Raw genomic sequence first — 25582 nt, 5'->3', positions numbered from 1 at the left:
ACCTGTAGTCACTGGTGCCCTCCTCACATCTGCATAATTCACAAAAAGGTTAACTATGAGCATTCACAAATAGTAGTATTTGTGTTTTAAAATACCAAAGTATTGTTTATCAAGGGCAAATATTCTGAAACTAACCTTTAGTTGTTGGTGGCTTTGCCATGTCTGAAAAATCAACCATATATTAATATATTGCTTAATGATCATTATACTGATACTGTGTCTATGACTATATTATATTCATATAATATAGAGAAACACTGTCTGTAACTCTTATGTCTGAAACATAACAGCAACACTGGCACTATGCTAGTACAAGGACATGTTTCATATCCATCTAAAGTACAAAAGAATGCTCTCCAAGGAAATTCTCATTCAAATATACAGAGCACTTTCCAAATGCCAGTAAATTCCCGACAGAAAGGCAGTATTACACACCTGTCCCAAAGTTGATTTGAGCATAGCAGATATCACTTCCATAGGAGTTATTGATTTCACAGGAGTACCTTCCAGTGGTCTCACTGTTACTCTCATGAAGAGCTTCCAAGATGCATGAGTTACCAATGAGTTTTGTGTTGTATCTGTAAGAGCCATAGACCTGTTTGCCGTCCTTATACCAGGTGACAAACATCTTTTCAGCTCCGGTAAATGTGCACTCAAGACGCAGTTTTTGTTCCCTTGTCAACCTGTGGCTGGTTAGCATCTTCACAAATTGAGGGGCATCTGAGACATCAACATTAGAGAGGAAGGTTACAAAAATATGTAGAGTTGATTTATGCACAGACGCATGCACTGTTGTAGTCTGAAAGAACTGTTAAGATTTGTCATTAAGATTCCAATCCTTATATTGTCCATGACACTACTATTGAAATTGCTATAGCTCTGGGGTCAAACTGTTCATCATGCCATCATGCGTGACACAATCCTGTATGACACTAACCTGTTGCTGTGTTGACCTCGGCGTGACAAATGTCAGTTCCGTAAGAATTGCTAACTTCACAAGAATAAGTTCCAGGTGTCTCGTTGTTGCAAGGGTGCAGAGCTTCCAAGATGCAAGAGTTTCCAATGATCTTTGTGTTGTATCTGTATGAAGCATAGAGCTGCTTGCCATCCTTGTACCAAGTGACAAACATCTTAGGAACTCCCGTGAAAGTGCACTCAAGTCTCAGATTCTGGCTCATTGGAACAGCAACATTCTGCAGTTTCTTCACAAAGCGAGCAGGTTCTACAGCAAACAAAGTAGTGTTGCATTGATGAGTCTTTGAATTTCTGAAACTAATAGAAAATATCTAATCTGGAAGGACTTAATAATTCTGAGGTATCTCTTAAAATTGATATCTGGAAAAATAATCAGTTGCAAGTCTAAAAAATTATATTTGAAGTGTCAACAAGAACAATAAAGATCCCTACAGCACATTCTGATCTTATTTACTGTAAATATCTGACTGATATAACTCCAAATACTTGGCGGCGCTTATTTGGCAAACCAACCTGTCACTGCCGTGATCTGTGCTTGACAGACATCTGTGCCATAGGCATTGCTAACTTCACAAGAGTATCTTCCACTGGTTTCTTTGTTGCATTCATGAAGGCATTCCAAGATGCAAGAGTTCTTGGTGACTTTGGTGTTATATCTATAAGAAGCATAAAGCTGTTTGCCATCCTTATACCATGTGACAAACATCTTTGGTGCTCCTGTGAATGTACAGTGCAGCCTCAGCTTTTGTGTCATTGGGATGGTGAGGTTCTGCAGTTTTGTCACAAAGCGAGCTGGTTCTATGGGGGAGAACACAATGAATAGATTAACTAACTATGCAAATGGGAAATGTCGGGGCATTCCCAATTTAAATACTATTGGAATACTAACATACAGTATTGTATCCATGTGCGATTGATTGAATAACTCATAAGTAATAAGAATAGTAATCCTTGACTAAATTTACTAACCAGTGACTGCTGTGACTTGGGCGTAGCAGATGTCACTTCCATGTGCATTGTAAACCTCACAGGAGTACCTTCCAGTAGTGTCTTTGTTGGACTCATGTAAGCACTCAAGAACACAGGTGTTTCCAATGACTTTTGTGTTGTATCTATATGAAGCATAAACTTGTTTGCCCTCCTTGTACCAAGTGACAAACAGTTTTGGAGCTCCAGTGAATGTACACTCCAATCTCAATGTTTTGCTCATTGGGATGGTTTGGTCCTTCATTCTTGTCACAAATCGAGCAGGTTCTAATAGGAAAGAATAGTTTGAATAATTAAGTCTTGACATTAGAGACGTTCCTTCCATTCACGTGCATTGAAGAGCAGGACTCCAAAAATCCGAATAATCATGCAAAGTTGTCATGGGATAAGGGTAGAACACCATATGCAAGTGATGCAGGCTTCTTAACTTGTACCATATTGTATCGTTAACTTGTTGAATCATATGGAACCATCAATTCAGGCAGGACATATTAACACAACCAACAGTTAGATTAAAATAACCAACCAACTTCTTCACTTGTATCGTATTGAACAGCAATTTCAGGCAAGACACACGAACACTATCAACAATCAACAGTCAGGTATTTGAAACAACCAACCAACAAACCAACCAATATCTTCACTTGTATCGTATTGAACAGTAATTTCAGGCAAGACTCATGAACACAATCAACAATCAGGTATTTAAAACAACCGACCTATTGTCTTGTATCGTACCATTGAACCGTCACTTCAGGCAAAACACAGAGACAATCAACAGTCAGGTATTTATGACAACTAGCCACAAGAAAATCATGCATCTTCATGTCCACTAATCACTTGACGTGCAGTCTTTGTCATTCCGCAAGACAACAGACAAGTTACACACCTGTCACTGTAGTAACCTGGGCATGACAGATGTCACTTCCATAAGAATTGTTTACTTCACAGGAGTACCTTCCAGGAGTGTCCTTGTTGCATTCATGAAGACACTCCAAGACACAGGTGTGACCAATGATCTTTGTGTTATATCTGTAGGAGGCATACAACTGCTTCCCGTCCTTATACCATGTGACGAACATCTTTGGTGCTCCCTTAAATGTGCACTCCAGTCTGAGTTTCTTACTCAAAGGGAAGCTAACATCCTTCAGCTTCTTGACAAAGCGAGCAGGTTCTAAGAACAATGATATTACCATGTTATCTAAGACGAAAGTATTATCCAAAGGTTTCAATACATTTCCAAGAAATATCTGCTTTTCTGCATAGCTATTATTGATGACTATAACCAATATGACTATACAAGGTTTAAAACCATTCTAAGATTGTATTAGAGGAAACCAAGATGTGTACCTGTAACTGGGACGACCTGAGCGTGACATATGTCTGTTCCATAGGGATTTGTGATTTCACAGGAGTACCTTCCTGCAGTCTCCTTGTTGCACTCATGCAGACATTCAATAACACATGAGTTCTCAGTGACCTTTGTGTTGTATCTGTATGAAGCATAGAGCTGTTTGCCATCTTTGTACCAAGTGACAAACATCTTGGGGGCTCCCGTAAAAGTACACTCAAGTCTCAGTTTTTGGCTCATTGGGACTGAGAGGTTCTCAAGCTTCTTCACAAAGCGAGCACGTGCTGAGAGAAATAAGAGCATACAGATTTTTATCTCACTGTTGGCTATCCTGAGAAAGTATGGAGGTTTTGAAAGAGTATTGTGAAAATAGACTAATTTTCATACATGGAAAATACATCAAGAAGGAGAATTAAAACAAACCTGGTTCTGCTGTGATCTGGGCATGGGAAATAGCTGTTCCATAAGAATTGCTAAGTTCACAGTAATATTTCCCAGTTGTTTCTTCGTTTACATTATGCAGGCATTCCAATATACAGGAATTGTTGGTGGTTTTGGTGTTGTATCTATAAGAGGCATAGACCTGTTTGCCATCCTTATACCAGGTGACAAACATTTTCTGGGCTCCCGTAAATGCACATTCTAGTCTTAACTTCTTGCTCATTGGAATGGTCATGTCCGTCAACTTCTTCACAAAGTGTGGAGCATCTGAGAATAACAATGCAATTTATTAAGTAGTCCAAAGATTCATGCTTATATTTTAAAGAGGTGTAAATGCTACTATATAAGCAAGATGTATCACTTATTCTGATGATGTAGTGAAATGGACTTGACTGACATACTGGTTGCTTTCCAAAACTTAATGCAAATTAACTGTACAAAGAACTTTATGGAAAAGAGTATCTATGAAAAATGTTCCAACACTCAGTACTCAACGAACCTGTTCCAACAGTGATATCAGCATGGCAGACATCTGATCCATGAGAATTGCTTATTTCGCATGAGTATCTTCCAGTAGTTTCTGCGTTACTTCCATGAAGGCACTCCAGGATGCATGAATTACCAATTAGTTTTGTATTGTGTCGGTAAGAGGCATAGAGTTGCTTTCCATCCTTATACCAAGTTACAAACATTTTAGGGGCTCCAGTGAATGTACATTCCAGGGTCATTTTTTCTCCAATATAGACCTGGATGTTGGGCAGCTTCTTCATAAAGCGAGGAGCATCTGAGCAAAATGTTAAATGTTTTGAATTATTATTATTATAAAGAGTTAATATGCTCTATAAGGGCTCTATTAAATGCACTATAATAAATAAAAAAAATACGGTAAATATGTATTTGAACTTTCTCACAAAGAGTTTAAAGATAACATGATAAATACAATGTAGCATTACTATGTTGGAATCTGATCAATGTCCTAGGGTCTGGAAGGCATACAAACCTGTCACTGTTGTAACTTGAGCAGAGCATATATCAGATCCAAACTTGTTTGTTATTTTACAGGAGTATTTTCCAGTGGTATCTTTGCTGCTTTTTTGCAAACACTCCAAGATACAGGAGTTTCCAGTCACTTTGGTGTTGTATCTGTCTGAGGTAGAGAGCTGCTTGTCATTCCTGTACCAAGTGACAGACATTTTGGGTGCCCCATTGAAAGTGCACTCAAGTCTCAGTTTTTGGCTCGATGGGATGGAAAGGTCCTTCAGCTTCATCACAAAGTGTGGAGGGTCTGAGAGAAGATTTTTGTTTATTTAATTAAATTTCAATTAAATATTGCCACCTCATTCAATAGTGTGCTAACCTTAAGGTGTTGGAAAGAGTAGAAGAGTATCTGATATAATAATTCCTGATACTGACCTGTCACTGCAGTGACTTGAGCAAAGCATATATCAGATCCATATTTATTGGTGATTTCACATGAGTATCTGCCTGTAGTTTCAGCGTTGGCCTCATTAAGGCATTCCAGGACGCAGGAGTTCTGTGTGACCTTTGTATTATATCTATAGGACGCATAGACTTGTTTGCCATCCTTATACCATGTGACAAACATTTTTGGAGCTCCCTTGAAGGTGCACTGTAGTCTTAATTTCTTGTTCATTGGAACAGATAGATCCTTTATCTTAGTGACAAATTCAGGAGGTTCTGAGAGGAAAAATATGAAGAGATTAAAACTGGCCTAAGACCCAGTGCTACGAAGGCCTACACTTCACAGACAAACTGGGTTGCGTATTATTACGAGGTTAAAGAGGCCTGGGAACATTCTACATCCTGAGACAAATTTGTTTAGAAAATGTTTTAGCGTTATTAGAGTGGTAATGACTGAAACTTCTATATCAAACTTTTTTGAACAAGATGGCCTAGAATGTTGACTAGGACTTCAGTTATGCAGAGGATAATGTACGAACCTGTTACGGCAACAATCTGAGCATGGCAGATATCAGTTCCATATGCATTGCTAACTTCACAAGAGTAAATTCCAGTTGTTTCTTCGTTACAGGGATGTAGACATTCCAGGATGCATGAGTTCTTTGTGACTTTTGTATTGTATCTGTATGAAGCATACACTTGCTTTCCTTCCTTGTACCAAGTCACAAACATTTTGGGGGCTCCGGTAAATGTACATTCCAGTATCAACTTCTTGCTCATTGGAATAGTATGGTCCTTAAGCTTTGTCACAAAACGTGCTGGTTCTGTGAAAGATAATGTTGCGATAAATAATTTAAGGGATGGTTGTCTAAGGTATCAACATTAAAAGTATATATTAAGTTGCAAATGGGAACATAGTAACCTTACTAGGATTTTTTTTCACAACAAAAGGCTATACTAACCTGTTGCTACAGAAACCTGAGCGTGGCATATTTCAGTTCCATAGGAATTGCTGACTTCACATGAGTATCTGCCTGCGGTATCTGGTTTGGTGTCATGTAGAGCTTCCAAGGTGCAGGTATTAGCTGTAACTTTTGTATTGTATCTATAAGAGGCATACAGCTGTTTGCCATCCTTATACCAAGTGACAAACATTTTAGGGGCTCCCTTAAATTCACACTCAAGTCTCAATTTCTTGCCCAAAGCAACAGAGAAGTCCTTCAGCTTCTTCACAAAGCGTGCAGGTTCTGAGAAAAAGGAACATCTTTTTAAGTAAATCAAGAGAGGAGAATAAGAGATTCTTACAGGGAGGATCGAGTGAGGCATGCTATTTTTTAAGATCTTGAATTTAACTTTAATAATACACCAGTGTTCTCCGTATTCACAAGAATATCCTCCATGCGTCCATGCTTTTCTTTGTGACTACATTAATTGGGGCATATTATATTGCCTTGATGGTAACTTGATAAAGTGGGAGTGGAACATTTCCATTGCTTATAGATATGATCCAATAAAACATGCAAAAAATGGTTTTGCAGTCAGAATCCGAAAAATGAGCTCAATGCATCCATGCATTTTTCATACCAATTGTTGTAACTATTGTGCTATTTAGAAATACTCAAACATTCTCATTGTCTCAAGAAATCCTCACAGAAACCTTCTCATTCCGGAAGTTCACGACATTACACTGACCTGTTATCACAGAGACATTAGCATAGCAAATCTCTGTTCCGTAAGCGTTGCTGACTTCGCAGGCATATATTCCAGGAGTATCTTTGTTGCACTCATGAAGACATTCCACAGAACAAGAGTTTTCTGTTACTTTTGTGTTGTATCTGTATGAGGCGTAGAGTTGCTTTCCATCTTTGTACCAAGTAACAAACATTTTTGGAGCTCCTTTAAAGGTGCATTCAAGTTGCAATTTCTGTCTCATAGGGATGGAGATGTCCTTCAGTTTTGTCACAAAACGAGCAGGTTCTAAGAGGAACAATATTTTTGATTGAATTATTTTTCAGCAAGATCCTTTAAATTCATAAGGAGTCCAATTAGATAATCCAGTAAATTTAAATTCTGCAACTCATCCACTGTTATAAAAAATGATGATTCCAAAGAAGTATCCATTACATGTAATATTGAATTGAAATATATTTACAATTGACCTGATATAAAGATACCAAAAGCAGTAAATGGCTTAAGTAAGAAAAAGTTAAATTAGATAAAGAATTATCTACCTCACTTTTCTGATGATTGGTATACAAACCTGTTATTACGCTGACTTGAGCATGGCAGATGTCGCTGCCAGAGGCATTGCTAACTTCACAGGAGTACTTTCCAGGAGTGTCCTTGTTGCACTCATGAAGACATTCCAAGATGCAGTTGTTCCCAATGAGCTTTGTGTTGTATCTGTATGAAGCGTAGAGCTGTTTGCCATCTTTGTACCAAGTCACAAACAGCTTAGGAGATCCAGTGAATTTGCATTCCAATCTCAATTTATTGCGCATTGGAATAGAAACATCTCCCATCTTCATCACAAAGCGAGCAGGCCTTGAGCGTCCAGGTGCTAAAAAGAATAATAACCAATAAAGTATACGTCAGATATTCTGATAAAATAATATGAGGATAGCTAAGACTCGGACATAGTAATCTTGTACTTCAATGCAGTGATACAGTACTGGTCCAGACCAAAAAGTGTCCAAGAATTGTCTCCTTTAATCATTTTCAAGAATAAGAATTGTTGAGATTTGCTACTTAGTTGCAGCCTATGCTTCAATAATTCAAAATGAAGAGATAGTAAAGATGGCATTGAACATTTCCTGTTATATACAAACCTCTAGAGGTGGTGAGAGGATATTGATAGTAATCATCACAAGAATTACCACGAGGAATCTCTTTATCTCCACTCTCTAATTCCAAGACAGTGACTTGAGCAAAACAAATGTCTGTTCCGCAAGAATTACTAATTTCACAAGAATATCTTCCACTGGTTTCTTTGCTGCTTTGAAGACATTCCAAGATGCACATGTTCTTGGTGACCCTTGTGCTGTATCTATCAGAGCCATAGAGCTGTCTGCTATCCTTATACCAAATAGCAAACATCTTGGGAGCTCCCGTGAACGTGCACTCAAGTCTCAATTTCTTTCTCACAGGAATGCAAAGGTCTTTCATCTTTGTCACAAACTTTGGTAGGTCTATAAGAAACAAGATTATTCTTGATGACATTCGATTTGTAGCAAACACAGTGTATGAATAGAGTCTCTTATACAAGCATTTCAAGAATCTCCAATGATTTTTTTAAGAGCAAAGAGAAATGAGAATACCTTTCACATTTAAATAGCAGATACAAGAGGCTGATCCTATGCGGTTTTCAGCTGTGCATGTATATTCACCGGTGTCAGATTTAGTTGTTTTTGATATTTTCAAATAAGTAATGCCATTGGAGAACTCCATTTTGCATGTGGCAGAGGCATGCAATTTGTTGTTCCCTTTAAACCAGGATACTTGTATCTCTTGTGTACCTCCAATGTGACAACTAATGCAAACAGCATCCCCTTCTTTGACATCCTTTGGTGCCAATGTTTGAATGAAATATGGTGGTTCTACAGAGTAAAAATATTAGGGTATGTATGATGATTACTTATGTCTCAACAATATGTCATATATTATTGAACTGTAAAAATGTCATAGAAAAAGGACAAACCTAGCACAGTGATTTGAGAGTGACAGACATCAGTTGCAGCACCATTACTGATTTCACAAGAGTAAGTTCCTGAAGTCTCATGGTTGCTTTCAAAAAGGCATTCCAAGATACATGAGCTCCCTGTCACTTTTGTATTGTATCTGTAGGAAGCATATATCTGCTTGCCATCCTTCATCCATGTAACAAACATTTTTGGGCTTCCAACAAAGGTGCAATCAAGAATTAAATGCTTTCCCTTTTCAATAGAAATGTCCTTCAGTCTTTTCACAAAACGAGCAGGTTCTAAGAAGAAGACAAAAATCTCATTAAACTTAAACTGCAGTTTAGCAAATATGACTGTCTGCATGAAGGACGTGTATGCAAACTGACCTTTCACCGTCAAGTTGACCTGGCAACTTTCCTCTCCCACATCATTACTGATATGGCATAAGTATTCCCCAGAATGAGACTTGTCGATTTTATGCAATTTTAACATTGCTATGTTCTCTTTTAAAGATATTTCACAGCTCTTCCCTGGTAGTAGCTGTCTATTTCCCTTGAACCATTTCAACCTTAGTGGAACACTTCCTTGAACTGTGGCTGAAAACGTCACATTTGAGCATGGTAGTGCTTCCTGGTGTTGTGGTTTCACCACAAATGTTGGGGATTCTGCACATAAAACAAAATCTGATGTAAATGTCTTATTATGAAAAAGACAAATATCTTGATACCTAACCTGGCCCACACCACTGACCTTTTATAGTCAATGAGGCACTGGTTTCACTGGCTCCTGCTGAGTTTACAGTATGGCATTTGTATATTCCATCATCTGACAAACTCAGTTTAACGAGTTTTAGAGTGCAGATGTTATCAACATTTTCAATCTGATGGTTTTGCTGTCCATCTCTGATTTCAATTCCATTGTGATACCAAGAGATTTTTAAGGGTGAAGTGCCAGCAACTTTACAGTTCATTTCCATGGATTTACCCACAATGGCATGGCAGTCTCTCAATTTCCGGGTAAAGGTTGGTGCAATCATTTTGTCTGTAAGATAGGTATCACACATAATCTTAACTGGATGTAGAGTATAAGTATAGCTACTTTGTGCAAACAAGTGTTCATTAGGGAAATGTTCTTTAGAAGATAAAAAATGTACTAACCATGGACAGTCAGGTGAACTTTGCTAACATCTCTGCCAACACTGTTTTTCACCTCAAAAATGTACTCTCCAGTGTCATTGCTATTTGTTGAAAAAACCTTAAGACTTGAAATCATTTTTGAGAAGGTCATCTTGTACTTCTTGCCAGATGACAGCTCCACTCCATCTTTGAACCATTTTGCTATCAGCTCTGGCGTTCCAGTTACAGTGCATTCTAATGTTGCTGTCTCACCAGCAGTTACACTGAACGATTCTGGTCTGTCCAAAATGGCAGCAGGTTCTGTAAATTAGATGGGAACATGATGGGTCTGTAATTTGCAACATTCCCCAATGCCCCAAGAGTAAAGTAAATAAAAGATTAGAAGATTTCAACAAACCCAGCACGGTAACTGTTGAAACACTTTCTGCAGAACCAGCGTCATTTTTGAGATGGCAGGTATATTGCCCAGATGTGGGAGAGTGAGCCTTAAAGATTTTGAGGGTAACCTGGTTGTTCTCAAATGACATCTTGAAGTTGTCACCATCTCTGACAATGTGATCTTTGTCTTTTATCCAAGAAACAGTCATTGGCTGGGAACCTCTAACTGTAGCCTTCAGAGTTATTTCTTCACCGTGTTTGGCTGTAACATCTGTCAGTCTTTTAACAAAGTAAGGAGGGTCTATATTGTAAGAAACAGAAAAGGGGAGATTAAGTATCCCAGATGTCAGACTTCAAATATGAAATGTTGAAATACTCCTCTACAATGTGACTAACCTCTTAGAGTGACAAAGACACTGCATTTTGCAGTACCTACTTGGTTGTTTGCTTTACAAACATATTCACCAACATCAGATTTCTCCAATCCAAGAATGTAAAGAGTGACTGAGTTTTCCTTATTTGCCATTATATACCGTTTGCTTCCTGTCAGTTTTGTATTATCTTTAAACCAAGTTATCTCAAAAGGTCCTGTGCCATTAAATTCACAATTAAAACTGACATCTTTTCCTTCAATGCCTTCAGCTGGTTTAGGAGCATGAAGAACTGATGGAGGGTCTAAAAATAATAAGAAAGAATCAGTGAGATGCACTATAGATCTTGCCAATATCTTGCAGGCACTATATGTAGTTGCACTGTTCACGATCCACTATAAAACAAGGTAGGTGAGAACGTATGCATACTGCATACATTACATGAAGAAACAGCATGATATGTTTTATACCATGTGCTCCATGCAGACTCAAATGACAAACACCTTCAAAAGTTGCACGACTAAAGATGTTGATCTCATGATGCATTCAAAATGACAAAACTGCACCTCAGATGCCAGCTCAGCACAAAAGGCTCAACATCATATTGAGAATAAATGCTAAATTCTAACATCAGCATAACACAAGACATCCAGTATGAAGGGATTCATTCCTTATGTAGATATATAACATCCAGGATTTGAAATGTCAAAGTCCCTTGATACCATCCAAATGAAGTTGGATGTCAAAACATTCAGAATAAGCTCTGACCTTTGACAACAACGTTGCTGCTACAACTGGCAGTTCCTGTATCATTCTGTACTTCACAAGTAAAGACTCCGCTGTCTTCAAATCCAGTGGTCTTCGATTCAAGGACTGCTACTGAGTCAACGAATGATTTGCTGTAGTGTCCAGAATCAACCTTGTTGTTATATTTGTACCAGTTGATCCTTAAAGAGGGTGAGCCACTGACTTTGCATTCAAGACGCAGTGGCTCATGGAGCTTAAAAAATTGTGTGCTTGGCAGTTTCATTGTGAACTGGGGTGGTTCTGGAAATCAATAATGTGAGATACTCTCAGGTCATAATATAGACATTTTAGCACTGCAAAAAGGAGTGCATGATGAACATTAATTCACTCAATTAGCAAGATGTATTGCATTGTCACCTTTTTCGCTATTGCTATTATGGCATAATAGCAATAACATAATGGTTTTTGATGTCATAGATTCATTTCTGTCCATATTCACCATGACTGATATGTTGCAAGGTTTATATTGTCCTATGAGTAACAATATTTTTTCAAATTCAATAACATCATAGTCTAGATAGCATTATCCGACAACAATGCACAGCAGACACAATCTGAGAATGCTCCAAACAAAAAGTCAAGCTAAATCTCAAAGCCAATCTACCCCTCAGTAAAGGACAAGTACACTCTACAGTAACAACTTTTTGAAAATGTAATTTGAATGTGGAGCTGTAGGCCTATTCTGTTCACCACCAGACTATGGTCGGAATATTTTGTGTCTCTTGTAGTCTAACACAGCACACAGTAGCTACTACCAATCAATACATTAAAACAGAGTAACTGAAATCCAACTCATTGAAATTACAAATAATAATATTCTTTGTTGTATGGCTTACACATAACTTGACTTAATCATGATTTGCATGACAAGACTAATATGAAATGCCTGTAAGACCTGGGCTAATCATTTTAAATCTCATAAAACATACCATCTAACCTCTGACAAAATCCATCCAAGCAAAATCCTCACCCTTCAGGTAATCAAAATCCATCCAAGCAAAATCCTCACCCTTCAGGTAATCAAACTCATTCACGCATTTTGTGAAACCATTGTCATAGCATCCTTTTACATCTATGTACTTTATATCAGAATATAGCCTAATTAAAATCATTGTTTTTTGACACTGCCTTCCTTCAAACAATCAACCAACCAACCAACATGTGTTGTATCAGAAATAAATCATGCCATGCCATGTAACTCAGGAGTGTTACAGTACATCAAATCTATTACCTGTATACCCACTGACATATGAATCAGTGTTTCCCATACATTGACGTATTTGTGGCGGCCCACCACAATATCAACATTGACCACCACACAATGATTTTCCAGGTTGTACTAAATTGTGCTTAAATCTGGTTAGCATCATAACCACGCTGTGCTAGTTTGTTAAAACTGTTGTATTCAAGTTAATTCTGCAAACCAACCACCACAAATGGAATTCAATACTGTGGGAAACACTGATGCATTGTCCTTTGGAGCAATGTTGTTGTGTTTTGTACAGCAGTAGCATACAGTTTGCTCTTGAAAAATATAAACTCTTAGACATTTTACACAGTAGTAAAATAGTACGCTGGGCACGGATATGCACTTACCTTGGACCATAACCACGCAAGAGTATTCTGTGCTTCCAGCATCATTTGTTGCTGTACAAAGATATTTTCCAGTGTCTTTGAGGTTAGCCTGAAGAATGTCAAGACTGGCAATCTTGTCTTCAAAAGAGAGTTTACAGTTCACAGTGTTGTGAAGTCTCTTGTTATCCTTAGTCCAGGTAACAGTCACACCCATGTCTTCATCAACCTGACTCTCAAGATGCAGTGGGTTACCCACAGCTACATAAACTGAGTCAAAAGTTCTCACAAAATTCGGTTTGTTAATGACTGTTACTTCCGTAGTGCACATAGATGTACCGATGGTGTTTGAAGCTTTGCACACATACACACCACTGTCAGTTTGCCTAAGTCTTAAGATTTCAAGAGAATGCTTGTTCTTTTCATAAAATATTCTGTAGCTGGTGCTCTCTGAGATAGCAGCGTTGTTTTTGAGCCAGACAACATCCATAGGTGAAGCTCCTGTAACTAAGAGTTGAATCTGTACTCGTTTCCCAACAAAGACCGTCATAGGATCAGGCTTAGTAACAAAAGTTGGAGGGAGGAGTTCTACAAAAGATCAAAGCATAGGACAATAAACTGTATTTGTTGCACATAATCCTTTCTGTGAAAATCCTTCCCTTTCCCAAGAAAGATCAGAGTTTAACCCATTCAAATAAATCTGTGAGATGCCTCACAAAGACATTATGGCAAAGCACACACACACACTCCAAAAACTGCAACATGAACAGAATTGCCAACAATGCCAGACTATCCAGTATCCACAGCCTGCAAACACGGCGGCTTGCGTCAGAAAATACACACTTAACTTACCAGACACAGTGAGGTAAGCTGAACACCTGTCACTGCCATTCTGGTTGGTGGCTTTGCAGGTAAATTCACCGCTGTCAGCATTGGTGGTCTTCAGGACTTCCAGCGAGGACTTATGTTGAGTGCTGATGATCCTGTACTGCTCACCCTGACGAATCTCTGTGCTAGACTTGAACCATTTGAAGTTGACATTTGGAGCATCTTCAATATCGCAGTCAAACTTGGCAAGATCGCCAACATTGACCTCCAAGGGTTGGATCTTGCGCCTGAAAACAGGTGGCACTGTTTTGTGGAGGAAGAGAAAAAGCAAAGTTACCCAGGCTGTAATGGAAAGATGACATCTTGCATAACTGGGAAAGGAATGAATACACACTCTAGTAATCCAGGGTGACTGTGAAAAGAACTGTTATTGTGAGGGAATGAAGAAAATGAAGAGTTGATGAAGAGTAATGAAATTATATGAAACCTCAAAGCATGCTAAAATTGATGGGTGAAACAAAGTGATTTAGAGAGTGGCGAAGAGTGAAATCTAGGAGTGATGAATACCTGGCAGTGAAGAGAAATAGTGGGAAAAATTATATGAAATCAAGAGAGTAGGAATGTGAAGGTGATATGGATTTTCATCCATGAATTAGTGATGATCTAATGGTAAACGCCAAAGATTAAAGTAAAACCTTGAGAAACTGTGATATTAAAACATCTCCATAATCCAACCTCTTGATATAACTGTGAGCCTTGAGGATGTGGAGGTCTTGCCAGCTTCATTCTCGGCCTCACAGACATATTCTCCTTGATGCTTGTCCTTCTTAACTTTGTCGATTGCTAACATGTATGTGTCACGAAATTTGGAACATTTGAACTCGACGCCAGATTTAACCAATTTTCCATTGAAGAGCCAGTTTAGATTCTTAACACATTTTATAGTCACTGAAAATGTAACTTTACTGTCCTCCTCTACAGACATGTCATTCAGGGGTTTTTCAATGATAGGGTAATTTGCAATGTGCTCTACTGTCTTACTAATTGTAATTTCTTCAGAGAGAAATTCCTCTCTCAACTCTCTTTGTACAAAAACATCTACAGGTTGCTCAATGGGTATAGGGGCACATGGTACAGTTGTAGTTATATCTGCAGCACCTACATCTCTCTCACTGCCATTTACTGTCATTGATCTGATTTCTGGTTTAGAAATCTGCATGGCTTCCTGTACCAAAGGTTGTTCCTGAGCTACAATAGTTTCAAAGGAGGTTTTAGCTTCTGTCTTCACTGCAGCTGACTGCATTCTTGCAGATTTGATACCAGAGACACTCTCTGCGGTCTGCACCGTCCCCACCACAGATGTAAGCATCTCCTTCCTGGAAGCACTCTTGACCTGTAACCTTTGTGGTCTGTCCATTTCTAAGGCCCCAGGCTGTGCTGAGGTCAGAACCTGGTGTTCTTGATATACTATAGAATAAAATGCTGCCTGAAGTTCATTCTTCAGATCTGCAGTCTGAGGGTAGTCACCCTCAAATGCAAAACATATATCAATGGGTGTGCTTGTGGTAGTGATGAGATAGGTGAACATGGTGAATTTTGGCTCTTTGCGTATTATGGGTTCTTTAACCTCCACAACATCAAGTTTCTTCACAACATCGGCCAAAATAAGCTGTTGATCGCGAGCCACTGCCGACTGGAGGGCAGTCTTTAATTGATAACGGATGTCTAGGCTATGCGGTTTGGGTGCAGGAATGATAAATGTCAGCTCTTTGGGAAGAGTTTTGCTATCTCTGGACTCAGAGATAAACAGGGGTCTTTTGGGCTGCGTAGTAGCATGAATTTTTGTTGACTCAAACTCTGTGGTGTGCTTGGATATTTCCCCGATCATAACATGCTTTTCCTCCATTAATAATGACTGTCTCACTGACTGTCCCTCTTGAATCTGAACAGCAAAATCCTGCTCTGTAGACTCCAGTGCAACACTGCTCTCTGTGGAAACAGCCTTTTCTTCTATGTGTAAAGGTTGTGTTGGCATCTTGGGCTCTACTCCCAACTCACAAGTGCATTTTTCTGCTGTCTTCAGCTGGTCAGTGTGGCCCTCCTCAAGAACTTGTCTGTCTGAGATAGATGTTATGTGCACTATATTCCACCGATCTTCCTTTTGGCCTAAAGCTCTCTGTTGGTCAACGTCACAGGGAAATGGTGTTTCTTTCGGGAGCACCAAAGGCTCTGAAATTACTTGAAGAATATTTTGAGGTTTGGGTTCTTTTTTATAATTAGACTTAATGCCTGCAACTGATACATCAAGATCTTTGATGTAATCTGCTGTAAGCTCCATTTTTTCCTCTACATTTACGTAACGTTTCTGAGCTTTTTCTTGCCTTTTCCTTGCAGAGTGCTCATCTGGTTTCTCTGTTGTAAGTATAGCCTCTTTGGTTAATGGCCATTCTGCTTGAATAGACTGAAGATGTAAAGTCCCAGTGGGCTCTTTCTTAGGCTGCAGAGTCAAAGTGGTCCTTTCAGATGAAAACTCTGCCGAGTCCTCACAAATGGCAGTTTTCTGTTCGTTTGTACAAGCTGAGTGGCGCAGTGTAGGACTCTTCCTGATATCTGCCTGTTCTTGGGCTGGTTTCTCACAGGTAAACCTGCCCTCTGAAAGTAGAACGTCTTGATCACTAATCACCTGCAAGTGTAAAATCTGCTCTTTTTCCTTCTGTGTGGTAACTGATTCAGCACTTTCTATTCCTTGTATTTTGCCAACAGGGTCAGATTTGAGTTCTAGCTTCTCTTCTGCAGTTAAAGCTGATAGGAATAATTTGTCTTTAAAAAGACCAGCTATCTCCTCTTTTGGCCTATGTACCTCAAATCCCTCCTCTTTAGACAATACATGCTTTACCTCACTGACTCCTGCAAGTGTTGGCTTTTTTAACTCCTTACCAACTACACCTTGAGTGGTTTCCGAAGCAGTAAGGTCAGATGTATGGCCCTCTGAAACTGGCCAATTCTCTGAGGAAGTAGCAGAATATAACAATTTGACCCCTTCAGTAATTGTAAAACCTTTCTCTTCTTCGGGTTGAGGGATATTCTGATACTGTTCTCTCAATAAAGGAAATCTGGTTTCTACTTGACAGCCACTGACAGGGTATTTTGGTTCTTCTGTTGTTTCTGTTTGTTCCTCTTTGCTATCTGTAAAAGATTCAGCTCTTACCATTGAGAATCCAGTTATGTTCTCAGAGGTGGCAGACATCAACTTCGAAGGCAGTTCCCTCTCATACTCTAACTCAGTAACCTCAGGGCTTTTGATTCGTTCCGAGTGTTGTTCTATGAAACCTAGGTTTTCCTCAACGGCAGATGTGAGGGAAACAGTGTGCATCTGCTTAGCAGAGATGGCTACAGCTGGCTGTGGTATGGTTGGACCCATTGTCACTCTCTCTTGCACCTCATGAGACTGCAAGACTGCAGCCTGATGGGTCACTTGTTCCTTATGAATGGTGGCAGCAGAAAAATCTATCTCTCTTAAGGTGTCAACTTGCTCACTGGCAACAGCCTGTGTATCCTCAGTGCCAATGGTGTAGATCATCTGACGTCTTGCCTGCTGGTTTTCTCTGACTTCACCTGGTATATTTACCATGTACAGGCGAGACTCAGTCGATTGTTCAGTCACTGAAACTTTGTAACTTTTTTGTTTTTGAGTGACAACCTGTTCTTGATGCCATGGTACAGCAACAGTCTCTTGGAAGATAATAAGTTCAGCACTGCATGAAGCCTCTCCAAATAAGTTGAATGCCCTGCAAGTGTAGAGACCACTATCTTCCTGCTGAAGGCTTGTCATCATCATAAAACCAGAGCCATCTGGATTGTTCATTATTACACAGTACTTGCTAGGATGAATTTGATATCCACCTCTCAACCACTGAATTTCAGGCAGCGGTGTTCCTGTTACTGTGTACTGAAAATGTGCCTGGCCTCCAACTGTACACTGCACTGAGTCAATTTCTTTTGTAAAAGAGGGAGGTTGTCCTTTGGGTTTCTCTAACTGCCTTGAGTCTCTTACTTTCACATGCAAGTAAGTTGAACATTTTGAATCGCCATATTCATTGCGCATGATACATGAGTACTCTCCTTCGCTTTCTTCCTGCACCTTGGTTATTATTAATGTGTACTCATCTCTCTCTTGAATAAACTTGTAAACCGATGAAGAAACAATGACTTGGCCATCGTGCTGCCACTGAACGTCTGGTTTTGGGAATCCAGATACAATGACAGTAAACTTGGCAGTGTCCCCAACAGAAACAATTGCAGGTGAGAGTTTGGTTACAAATACTGGTTTCTCTATTTTTTGGGAAAGAGTACTAACATAGCTTTTTGACTCTGGCTCAAGTTCAAATGTTGTGTGTTTCTCTTTCATGCTTATGTGGTCGTGTTTTTCCTCTTCTGTTGAAACAGCCAAGCTAGAAAAGGCTGAGCAAAAAATAAATCTTTTAACACACATTATTCACTAAATGATGTAATAATCCATTCTGATATACAATTATGTCATGTAATCATGTTACATTCCAGCTAACATGCACAGATGTGAAGAATATCTTCTTTTTAAAAGAAGTATAACACAAATATACAAAATGAAATATCTGACACAAAATTGCATGATGTGTATTACACTGTCCTTGCAGTAGGGATTTAAATGTCATGTTTATAATATTGATGGTTATAAGTGTCAACTATGAATACAAATTTGTCAACACAGGATACACCATTCCTGTACATGTGAGCCCTTAACAACACATATTTAACACTGCAGTCACCGGAATCATTTTGAAAAGATAGCACTTAATACAAATGCAGACAATTATGTTTGCACAAAATGGTAATGTTTTAAATATGCAATTACCTCTTCCTTCTCCTTGGTCAGCCTCTTCCACTTTAGCTGCTGTAAAGAAAATAAAAAAACATTTTAGAGAAGACATGTAAGCCATTCATGCCACCTAAATTTAAGTGTGAACAAGTGAGTTTTGTCTATAATAGGAAATACATTATTCCAAAGGGGCCAACTATTCAACCAAGTATTCCTATGTGAACTGCTTACAGCCTGTGTTTTTGTGTGGGTTTATATCCATCCAAGATGTCACTACCAAAGATGTGAATAGTGAAGAAATCTAATGAGTGTCCAAGTTCAGAAATTGACTGGTAAGGACTAAAGCATGCAATTGCCAACCTGTCTTCAGTTTGAGGGGAATGCTGCACGCACAGTCTCCTGCTGCATTGATAATTTTGCAAGTGCAGGTCCCCCATTGACCAATGCCCCCATTCTTTACATTTAAGCAGCAGATGGGGCCATCATGTCTCATTGAAAAAGACAAAGGCTCTTCGAGAATTAACAGATCATGGAGCCAAAGAACAAATGGAGAGGGTGCTGCTTTTACAACATAAAATGGTGACACCACGTCATCTGTCTGTTTGGCAAGAGTTTCAGGGGCAAGTTTCAGAAGGAGCTCTGGTAGAATGGCACCATATATACCCCTTTCTTCATAGGGAACAACGTCAGGGAAATAATGGCTGCTTATATGCCACTGCATTCTTTGGGAGGGTGGAAGAGATCCAAGATTCTTTAAGGTCTCCTGTTTTTCTTGCTCAGAGGTCTGTATAGTGGACTCTCTGTCACTTTTAGGTGCCTTACTTTGAGAATCACAAGGTACAGGAGTTTCTGCACTGGGGTTTGCTTCTTTAGCTGGGTGAGAATAAAGTTAGGGAAATTTATTAGGTATTAAATCCACCAATGAGAGGGTATTTTAGCACTAAACAAGGAGTTAGTGTGATGGGGAAATGATGTTAAGCCAGGCTTGTCATGGATGATCCTGTATTTATTAAATTGGTTATTACATTAAAAATATTACAATAGGTTATAGCTTCAAGGAAAATATTAAATGTTTAAATAGCACCAGCAGGAAGCAGGATGGGATGGAATGGACCACAAAGGGAAAATATGAAAATATCCACCTTCCACTCTGAGCTGTGCAGAAGTTCTGTTTTCACCATTATTATTTTTTACTGAGCACCGATAGTTCCCCTCATCAGTCAGTTGGACATTGTGAATGGTAAGAGACAGCAAATCTCCATTTTGGGCACAGTTCACCCTCTCTGTGACTGTAACTTTGCGTCCATTATGATCCCACATAATATCAGTGAATGGCTGTCCATCAAAGGAACAGCTGAACTGAGCCAGGTCACCAGCGCTCACTCTGATATCACTCATTTTCAGAGTCAAGCTTGGACTTCCAGGAACCTTCTCCGCACTCTCCACAAGAGAGCTTCCAGTGCTCAACATAGTTTGCCTATCTAGAGCTTTGACATCTGAGCGGTGAAAAAAATGAAATTAGGCACTTCATAAAAATCATTTGTGAGTTTATGACTGGAGAGCTTTGATGAAAAGGAGGTCATGAATGAAGATGGAAGATGCATTGTAGCACCAAATCTGGTTGGTGCTTTTGATGATGAAAGATTATTTCACAGCATCAAATGAGTTATTAAGCAAACAGACTCAATTGCAATGTTGCAATATCAATGCAATGTCAAAATAAATGTCAAAATGTCTGAAATAACATCCAAAACACTGTTACACTGTTAATAAGAAACCATAAACAAAAAGAAGATGTCCCAGATATGTGAAGATTCAAAAGAGACGTCCTGATGAAGATGCGTTAATCTGACCACAATTCAGTTTAACAGCTTTTGTTTAGCGCAAGAGTAGCTGTGTAAATGGCCTGTCCAGCAATATTGATATGCATTCATTGTCTAGCATGCTTAGAAAAAGCACCGACTATGATTAGTCTGGCAGTGTTTGTCTTCTCATCGAAATGAAAGACAGCAGTCTTTGTTGACTTTAGAAGCATCTGGATTTAGCAACCAAGATACACCAGGGTGGAATCAGGCCACTTTTCCGAAAGGCATCAAGCAGCTTGAGGTGGGCTCAATGAAAGTCACCAATTAGCTTATTTTTTACTATCAATGTGCTATTTGGATAGACTTGGTGAGACATGCAGCACTTGAGCAGTTTTAATTTGTTTTGGGTTTTTGCCATGTAAAGAAGTTTCCCATTGGAAAACAACAATTTTGATCATAATGTCCAAACAGTGGAGTGAGATGCATTAATTTTTTTGCTTTCTTTTTCTCAGGTGCAACTTATCATGCAAATTCTTCCATGATTTGGGTGCAAGTCAGTACCTACACACTTGCAAAAATGAATATAAACAAAGAGTGATCTGTATATTTTACAGATGCAAAAGGAGGAACATTATGTATACTCAAGTAATTAAATAAATGTAAGATACCAGGAACTCACCCTGAACAGTTAACTTGGCAGAACATGAGGCTGTTCCTGCAGAGTTGCGGGCAACACATGTGTACTCTCCCTCATCATCGGGGAAAACTCTGGAAATTTCCAGCTGGATATAATCATCATACCGAGTCATTTTGAAGGAGGCTGACTTCTGGATCTCCTGGCCTTTGCACTGCCAGGTGATAATCAAGTCTACAGATATGAAAGAGGGAGAGGAGTCAGATCAGTAAACTTTCTCTGACTTTCCATGATTTTGTTAATTATTTAATAACATGCAATGTCTTACCATCTCCAGTAAAATTGCACTTGAATTTTGCACAATCTCCCTCATCAACAGTCATGTCGGAGATTGGGAAAACAAGTTGGGGAGGTGAAATAGGTGTAATCACCTCTGGCACTGAAAATAAATGACAAGAGGTAATTGATTAAAAAAATTCCACACAATTCTATATTTCTATACATTTATTTTAAATTCTGCATGCATTTTTTATCTGTTTGGCTATAAAGCTAGTATGACTAAACTGCTTACTTATTCTGCAGACAGAGACAGTGAAGCCATTTTAAATCTTACCTTCAACATGGAGAGCAGCAGAGCTTGTGGCCTCTCCAGCATCATTCTTTGCCACAATGCTGTAGACACCTGCGTCTTCTGGGAACACCTGACTGAGCATCAGAGTGTGCTCCCCACCATCTTTAAAGATGCTGCACTCAGCCCCATGATACATTTGCTGACTGTTCTTAAACCAGGTCACCTGGGGCTCTGGGGTGCCCTTGACCTCAACCGAGAAGCGTGCCATTCTGCCGGACACCACCTTCAGTGGGTGCATCTGCCTAACAACCTGGGGAAGCTCTGCGGCTAAATAAGAGGATATTAAAAGAAAAAAATCAGCAAAATATGACCTTTAAGAAAATATAATCATTCTCAGTAGCTGTGAAAGGCCAGGGATCATGCTGAGACCTGACCAAATAACTTTGAAGATGTTGAAGCTCACTTTTCATCATACTTACTCATGACATGAAGCGTGACCACACTCCTGTTCTTGCCAGCAATAAAGGTGTACTCTCCAGCATCAGTTCTGTATGTCTCAGTGATTGTCAGACGGTGGGTCTTTCTAATAGCCACATAGTTGAACCGCACCTCTGAGACAAAATTTATCTCAGTTCCATTCCTCAGCCAGCGTCCCTCAATGTCATCCTCACTGACTTCAAACTCAAATGTGCTTCTGTACTTCTCAACAACCTAAAACAAATAGTCAGATCTTAGAACAGTGCGAATGAAAAGAGCCTTTTTTAATAACTTTAGCTTGTACTGAAGTGATTATTACTGTGATGTCTGTCTCAGCGGGTTCTTTGATGACAACATCGCGGCCCTCCACGGTGAGGCGACCCTTTGACATGTTTGCACCAGCAACCACAGAGTACTCTCCAGCATCAGACATACGCACTGACTGAATTGTCAGGGAGTGCTGGAAGTTATCGGAGGCAGATCTGCACCTACACAAGAGATAACAATAACAATTAAAGAGGACTACTATTACTAAACAACAAATGTTCCTTTTTCCAAGACTACATATGGTGTGAAATACCTTTCAGACATTTCAAGTTCCTGTCCGTCTTTCATCCAAATCACATGGATATTCGGTTCAGACACTTCACATTCAAAAGTAGCCCTCTTCTTTTCAGTAATCTTGATGTCTTTGATGTGCTTTGTGAACTCAATCACACGAGCTGGGGCATAGAACACATAACATTACAAAATGCACGGCAGGTGCAAAATCTTCTATGAAATATTGTTTTAGATGTTACGTTACCTTCAACATAGAGTTTTGCAGATGTTTCAGCAGATCCGGCAACAAACTTGTAGTCTGCACTGTCACCAAAGTGCACGTTGCGTATGGTGAGAGAGTGAGTGAGTTGCTTGCTTCGGCTCTGGCACCTATCTGTGGACCGAATTTCCACACCATTCTTATACCATTTGTAAGAGATGTCTTCATGATTGACATTGACCTCGAATGTAATAGTGTCCTTCTCCTGGGCATTGAGGTCTTGAAGCATGGAACTGATAAGAATGGCTGGAAGGGAAAGGAAGAAAGGGATGTCAATTTTTGTCTAAAATCTGATCTATGATTTATATTTCGAAAAAAAAAAAACAATGGATGGCTTACGGCTAACTGTCAGTGTTGCAGAGACTCTGTCATTTCCACAGACAAACGTGTACTCTGCTACGTCATCTCTGCTGGTGTTCATGATCTTGAGCTGGTGGAGCTTTCCCTGCACCACAATTCTGAACTTCTCACTCATCTCGATCTCCACACCATTCTTCAGCCAAGTGGATGGGACATTGAAGTGTGACACTTCACACTCAAAGGTTGCCACATGAGTCTCAGGAACATCCAGATTCTTCAGGGGCTTGGTCACTCTCAAAGCTGGAGGAATAGAAAATGCTTAATAATCTGTCCATTGGTGTGAAAAAAATTGTTGCCCATATACAGTACATATTATTATTTCTTTGAAAAACTTACATTCAACATGTAGGTTTGTACTACACTGCAATTTTCCAACAACAGCTGAATACTCTCCAGCTCTGTTTGAAGTCACATTCTGCACGACCAATTTGTGAGATTTCCTTTCAGACAGAATCTGGTAGTCTGCGCTGGGCTTGATTTCAGTGTTGTTAAACATCCATTTCACAGGGATGTCATCGTGGGACAGACTCAGCTCAAAGGAGGCAGTGCCACCCAAGAGAGAGGTTGCATCCTTGGGCTTCTTTACAAATTTGATTGCTAAAGAAAATTAACAATAAGCAGGTTATACATAACTTCAAGCTCCACATTTTACCCACATTGTATAGCTAACATACAGCATGCCTGTTTATCCTTCCGTAAAAGGCAGAAAATGAGGGAGCAAAGTTCTGTTAGTCATTTAGCCACTTAGTCATTAAACTTGGTCACTTAGCTAATGCATCACCACTTTTTTAAGGAAAGCAGAGGCTACCCACAGCCAGCTTTACCAATCGGGTATTTTCACAACAACCAAACAGCTAACAGAAGTAAAGACTGATGACCTAAATATTTGATTGCTGCATTCTGTTGCACAGAAGATAATTTAGATTAAGTTTCATAAGAAACTGTAAGGTGTGAAGGTATACTTGTCTAGCCTTTGCATATTGGTAGCAAAATCTTTCTTTTCATCTTTCTTTTTACAATTACAAGTACTTTATTATAGTACTTCTATTCTGCCATAATAGCGTGTAATTTCTGGAAACATAGAATAGCAATAGTATCTGATGTGCCGAGCAAATTACCAGGACTACACAACCTAGGTTGTGTAGGGAAAGTAGGCATTGCTGATTGCTGGGGGGGGGGGGGGTTGGGGTTGTGTGTTGGAGAAGCTTCCTGATGAAATAATGTGCTGTGTATGTAGGGGAGAGGGGTGGTGGGGCAGTGTACTGCAAGTATGGTGAAGGGACTTACTATTGCAAGCAGAGTACTGTATGTATGATGTATGTGAGTGATGACAGTGAAGATATGTGTGTGGGCGGGAGGGGAGTGGAGCAGTGACTGTGTGTGTGTGTGTGTGTGTGTGTGGGTAGGTGGGGGCAGTGTGCTGTAAGTATGTAGAGGATGTGTGTTGGAGAAGATCCTGAAGACAATGTGCTGTGTATGTAGGGGGGGGCAGTGTGCAGCAAGTATGTAGAGGAGGCTTACTGTAACAAGCAGTGTGTTGTATGTATGTGAGGTGATGACAGTGATGATGTAAGTGTGTGTGTTTTTTGTGTGTGTGTTGGGGATGGGGGTGGGGGGGGCGGGGGGCAGAAAGGCTAGGCAATCAAGGACAAATAAATAAAAAGTTCTATGGAGATGTGCAAAAGTTGGTATGTGTGTATGTGTGTGTGTTTTGACGTGTGATGAAATAAGAAAATAAATAAAAGGTCTGTAGCATAGGGAGAGGGATGTAAAAGTGCTAAAAGCCATGTAGGTGTGTGTGTGTGTGTGTGTGGGGGGGGGGGGGGTCATGAGTGCTGAGTGGTGAATGTGTGCAAAGTCAGTATAGTGTGAGTTCAGAGTTCGGATGGCCTGGGGATAAAAACTTCTCCTGAGTCTCTCAGTACTACATAGGCGTCTTCTTGATTTCAGTGGTAGGAATAATCAATTGTTAGGATGAGAAGAGTCCTTCAGAATCTTTTGGGCTCTTAGGAGTACTCTTCTGGAATAGATATCTTGTAGAGCAGGGAGTTGAGTTCTTATAGTACGTTCAGCTGAGCGCACTACTCTCTGCAGAGTACTACAATCTCTAAC

The 25582-nt window shown here is 39.6% G+C and overlaps 1 protein-coding gene across 19 annotated transcripts in view; it reads right to left on the bottom strand.

Annotated features, from left to right (window-relative positions):
- Positions 1-25582, bottom strand: part of LOC143100796 (titin-like) — a 145345-nt gene that overhangs the window by 101879 nt on the left and 17884 nt on the right. For 17 of the 19 annotated variants that reach the window (XM_076264288.1, XM_076264298.1, XM_076264291.1 and 14 more), the window contains 12 exons: positions 23807-24067; positions 23450-23710; positions 23096-23356; positions 22871-23012; positions 22610-22778; positions 22293-22524; positions 21856-22140; positions 21571-21681; positions 21288-21476; positions 18840-18878; positions 14684-18409; positions 13973-14251 (listed from right to left, as the gene is read on the bottom strand). In XM_076264288.1, the coding sequence (XP_076120403.1) occupies positions 13973-14251; positions 14684-18409; positions 18840-18878; positions 21288-21476; positions 21571-21681; positions 21856-22140; positions 22293-22524; positions 22610-22778; positions 22871-23012; positions 23096-23356; positions 23450-23710; positions 23807-24067 (5955 nt within the window). Of the gene's footprint in view, positions 1-2; positions 30-135; positions 163-435; positions 721-937; positions 1223-1488; positions 1774-1944; positions 2230-2851; positions 3137-3312; positions 3598-3736; positions 4022-4253; positions 4539-4754; positions 5040-5167; positions 5453-5715; positions 6001-6138; positions 6424-6868; positions 7154-7436; positions 7737-8004; positions 8365-8493; positions 8773-8873; positions 9522-9606; positions 9898-10013; positions 10293-10389; positions 10672-10766; positions 11046-11509; positions 11789-13144; positions 13906-13972; positions 14252-14683; positions 18410-18839; positions 18879-21287; positions 21477-21570; positions 21682-21855; positions 22141-22292; positions 22525-22609; positions 22779-22870; positions 23013-23095; positions 23357-23449; positions 23711-23806; positions 24068-25582 lie in introns of those variants that run through there. The other 2 variants (XM_076264308.1, XM_076264307.1) reach the window with 2 other exon arrangements.

Source organism: Alosa pseudoharengus, unplaced genomic scaffold, assembly GCF_046254945.1.
Source record: "Alosa pseudoharengus isolate Yale_2024_CS ecotype anadromous, Long Island Sound unplaced genomic scaffold, YU_APseudo_1.1 YU_APseudo_1.1_scf_3, whole genome shotgun sequence".
Classification (NCBI taxonomy): Eukaryota; Metazoa; Chordata; class Actinopteri; order Clupeiformes; family Clupeidae; genus Alosa; species Alosa pseudoharengus.
Note: the sequence above shows the minus strand (reverse complement) of the source record. Positions and strands in the feature narration are given on the sequence as shown.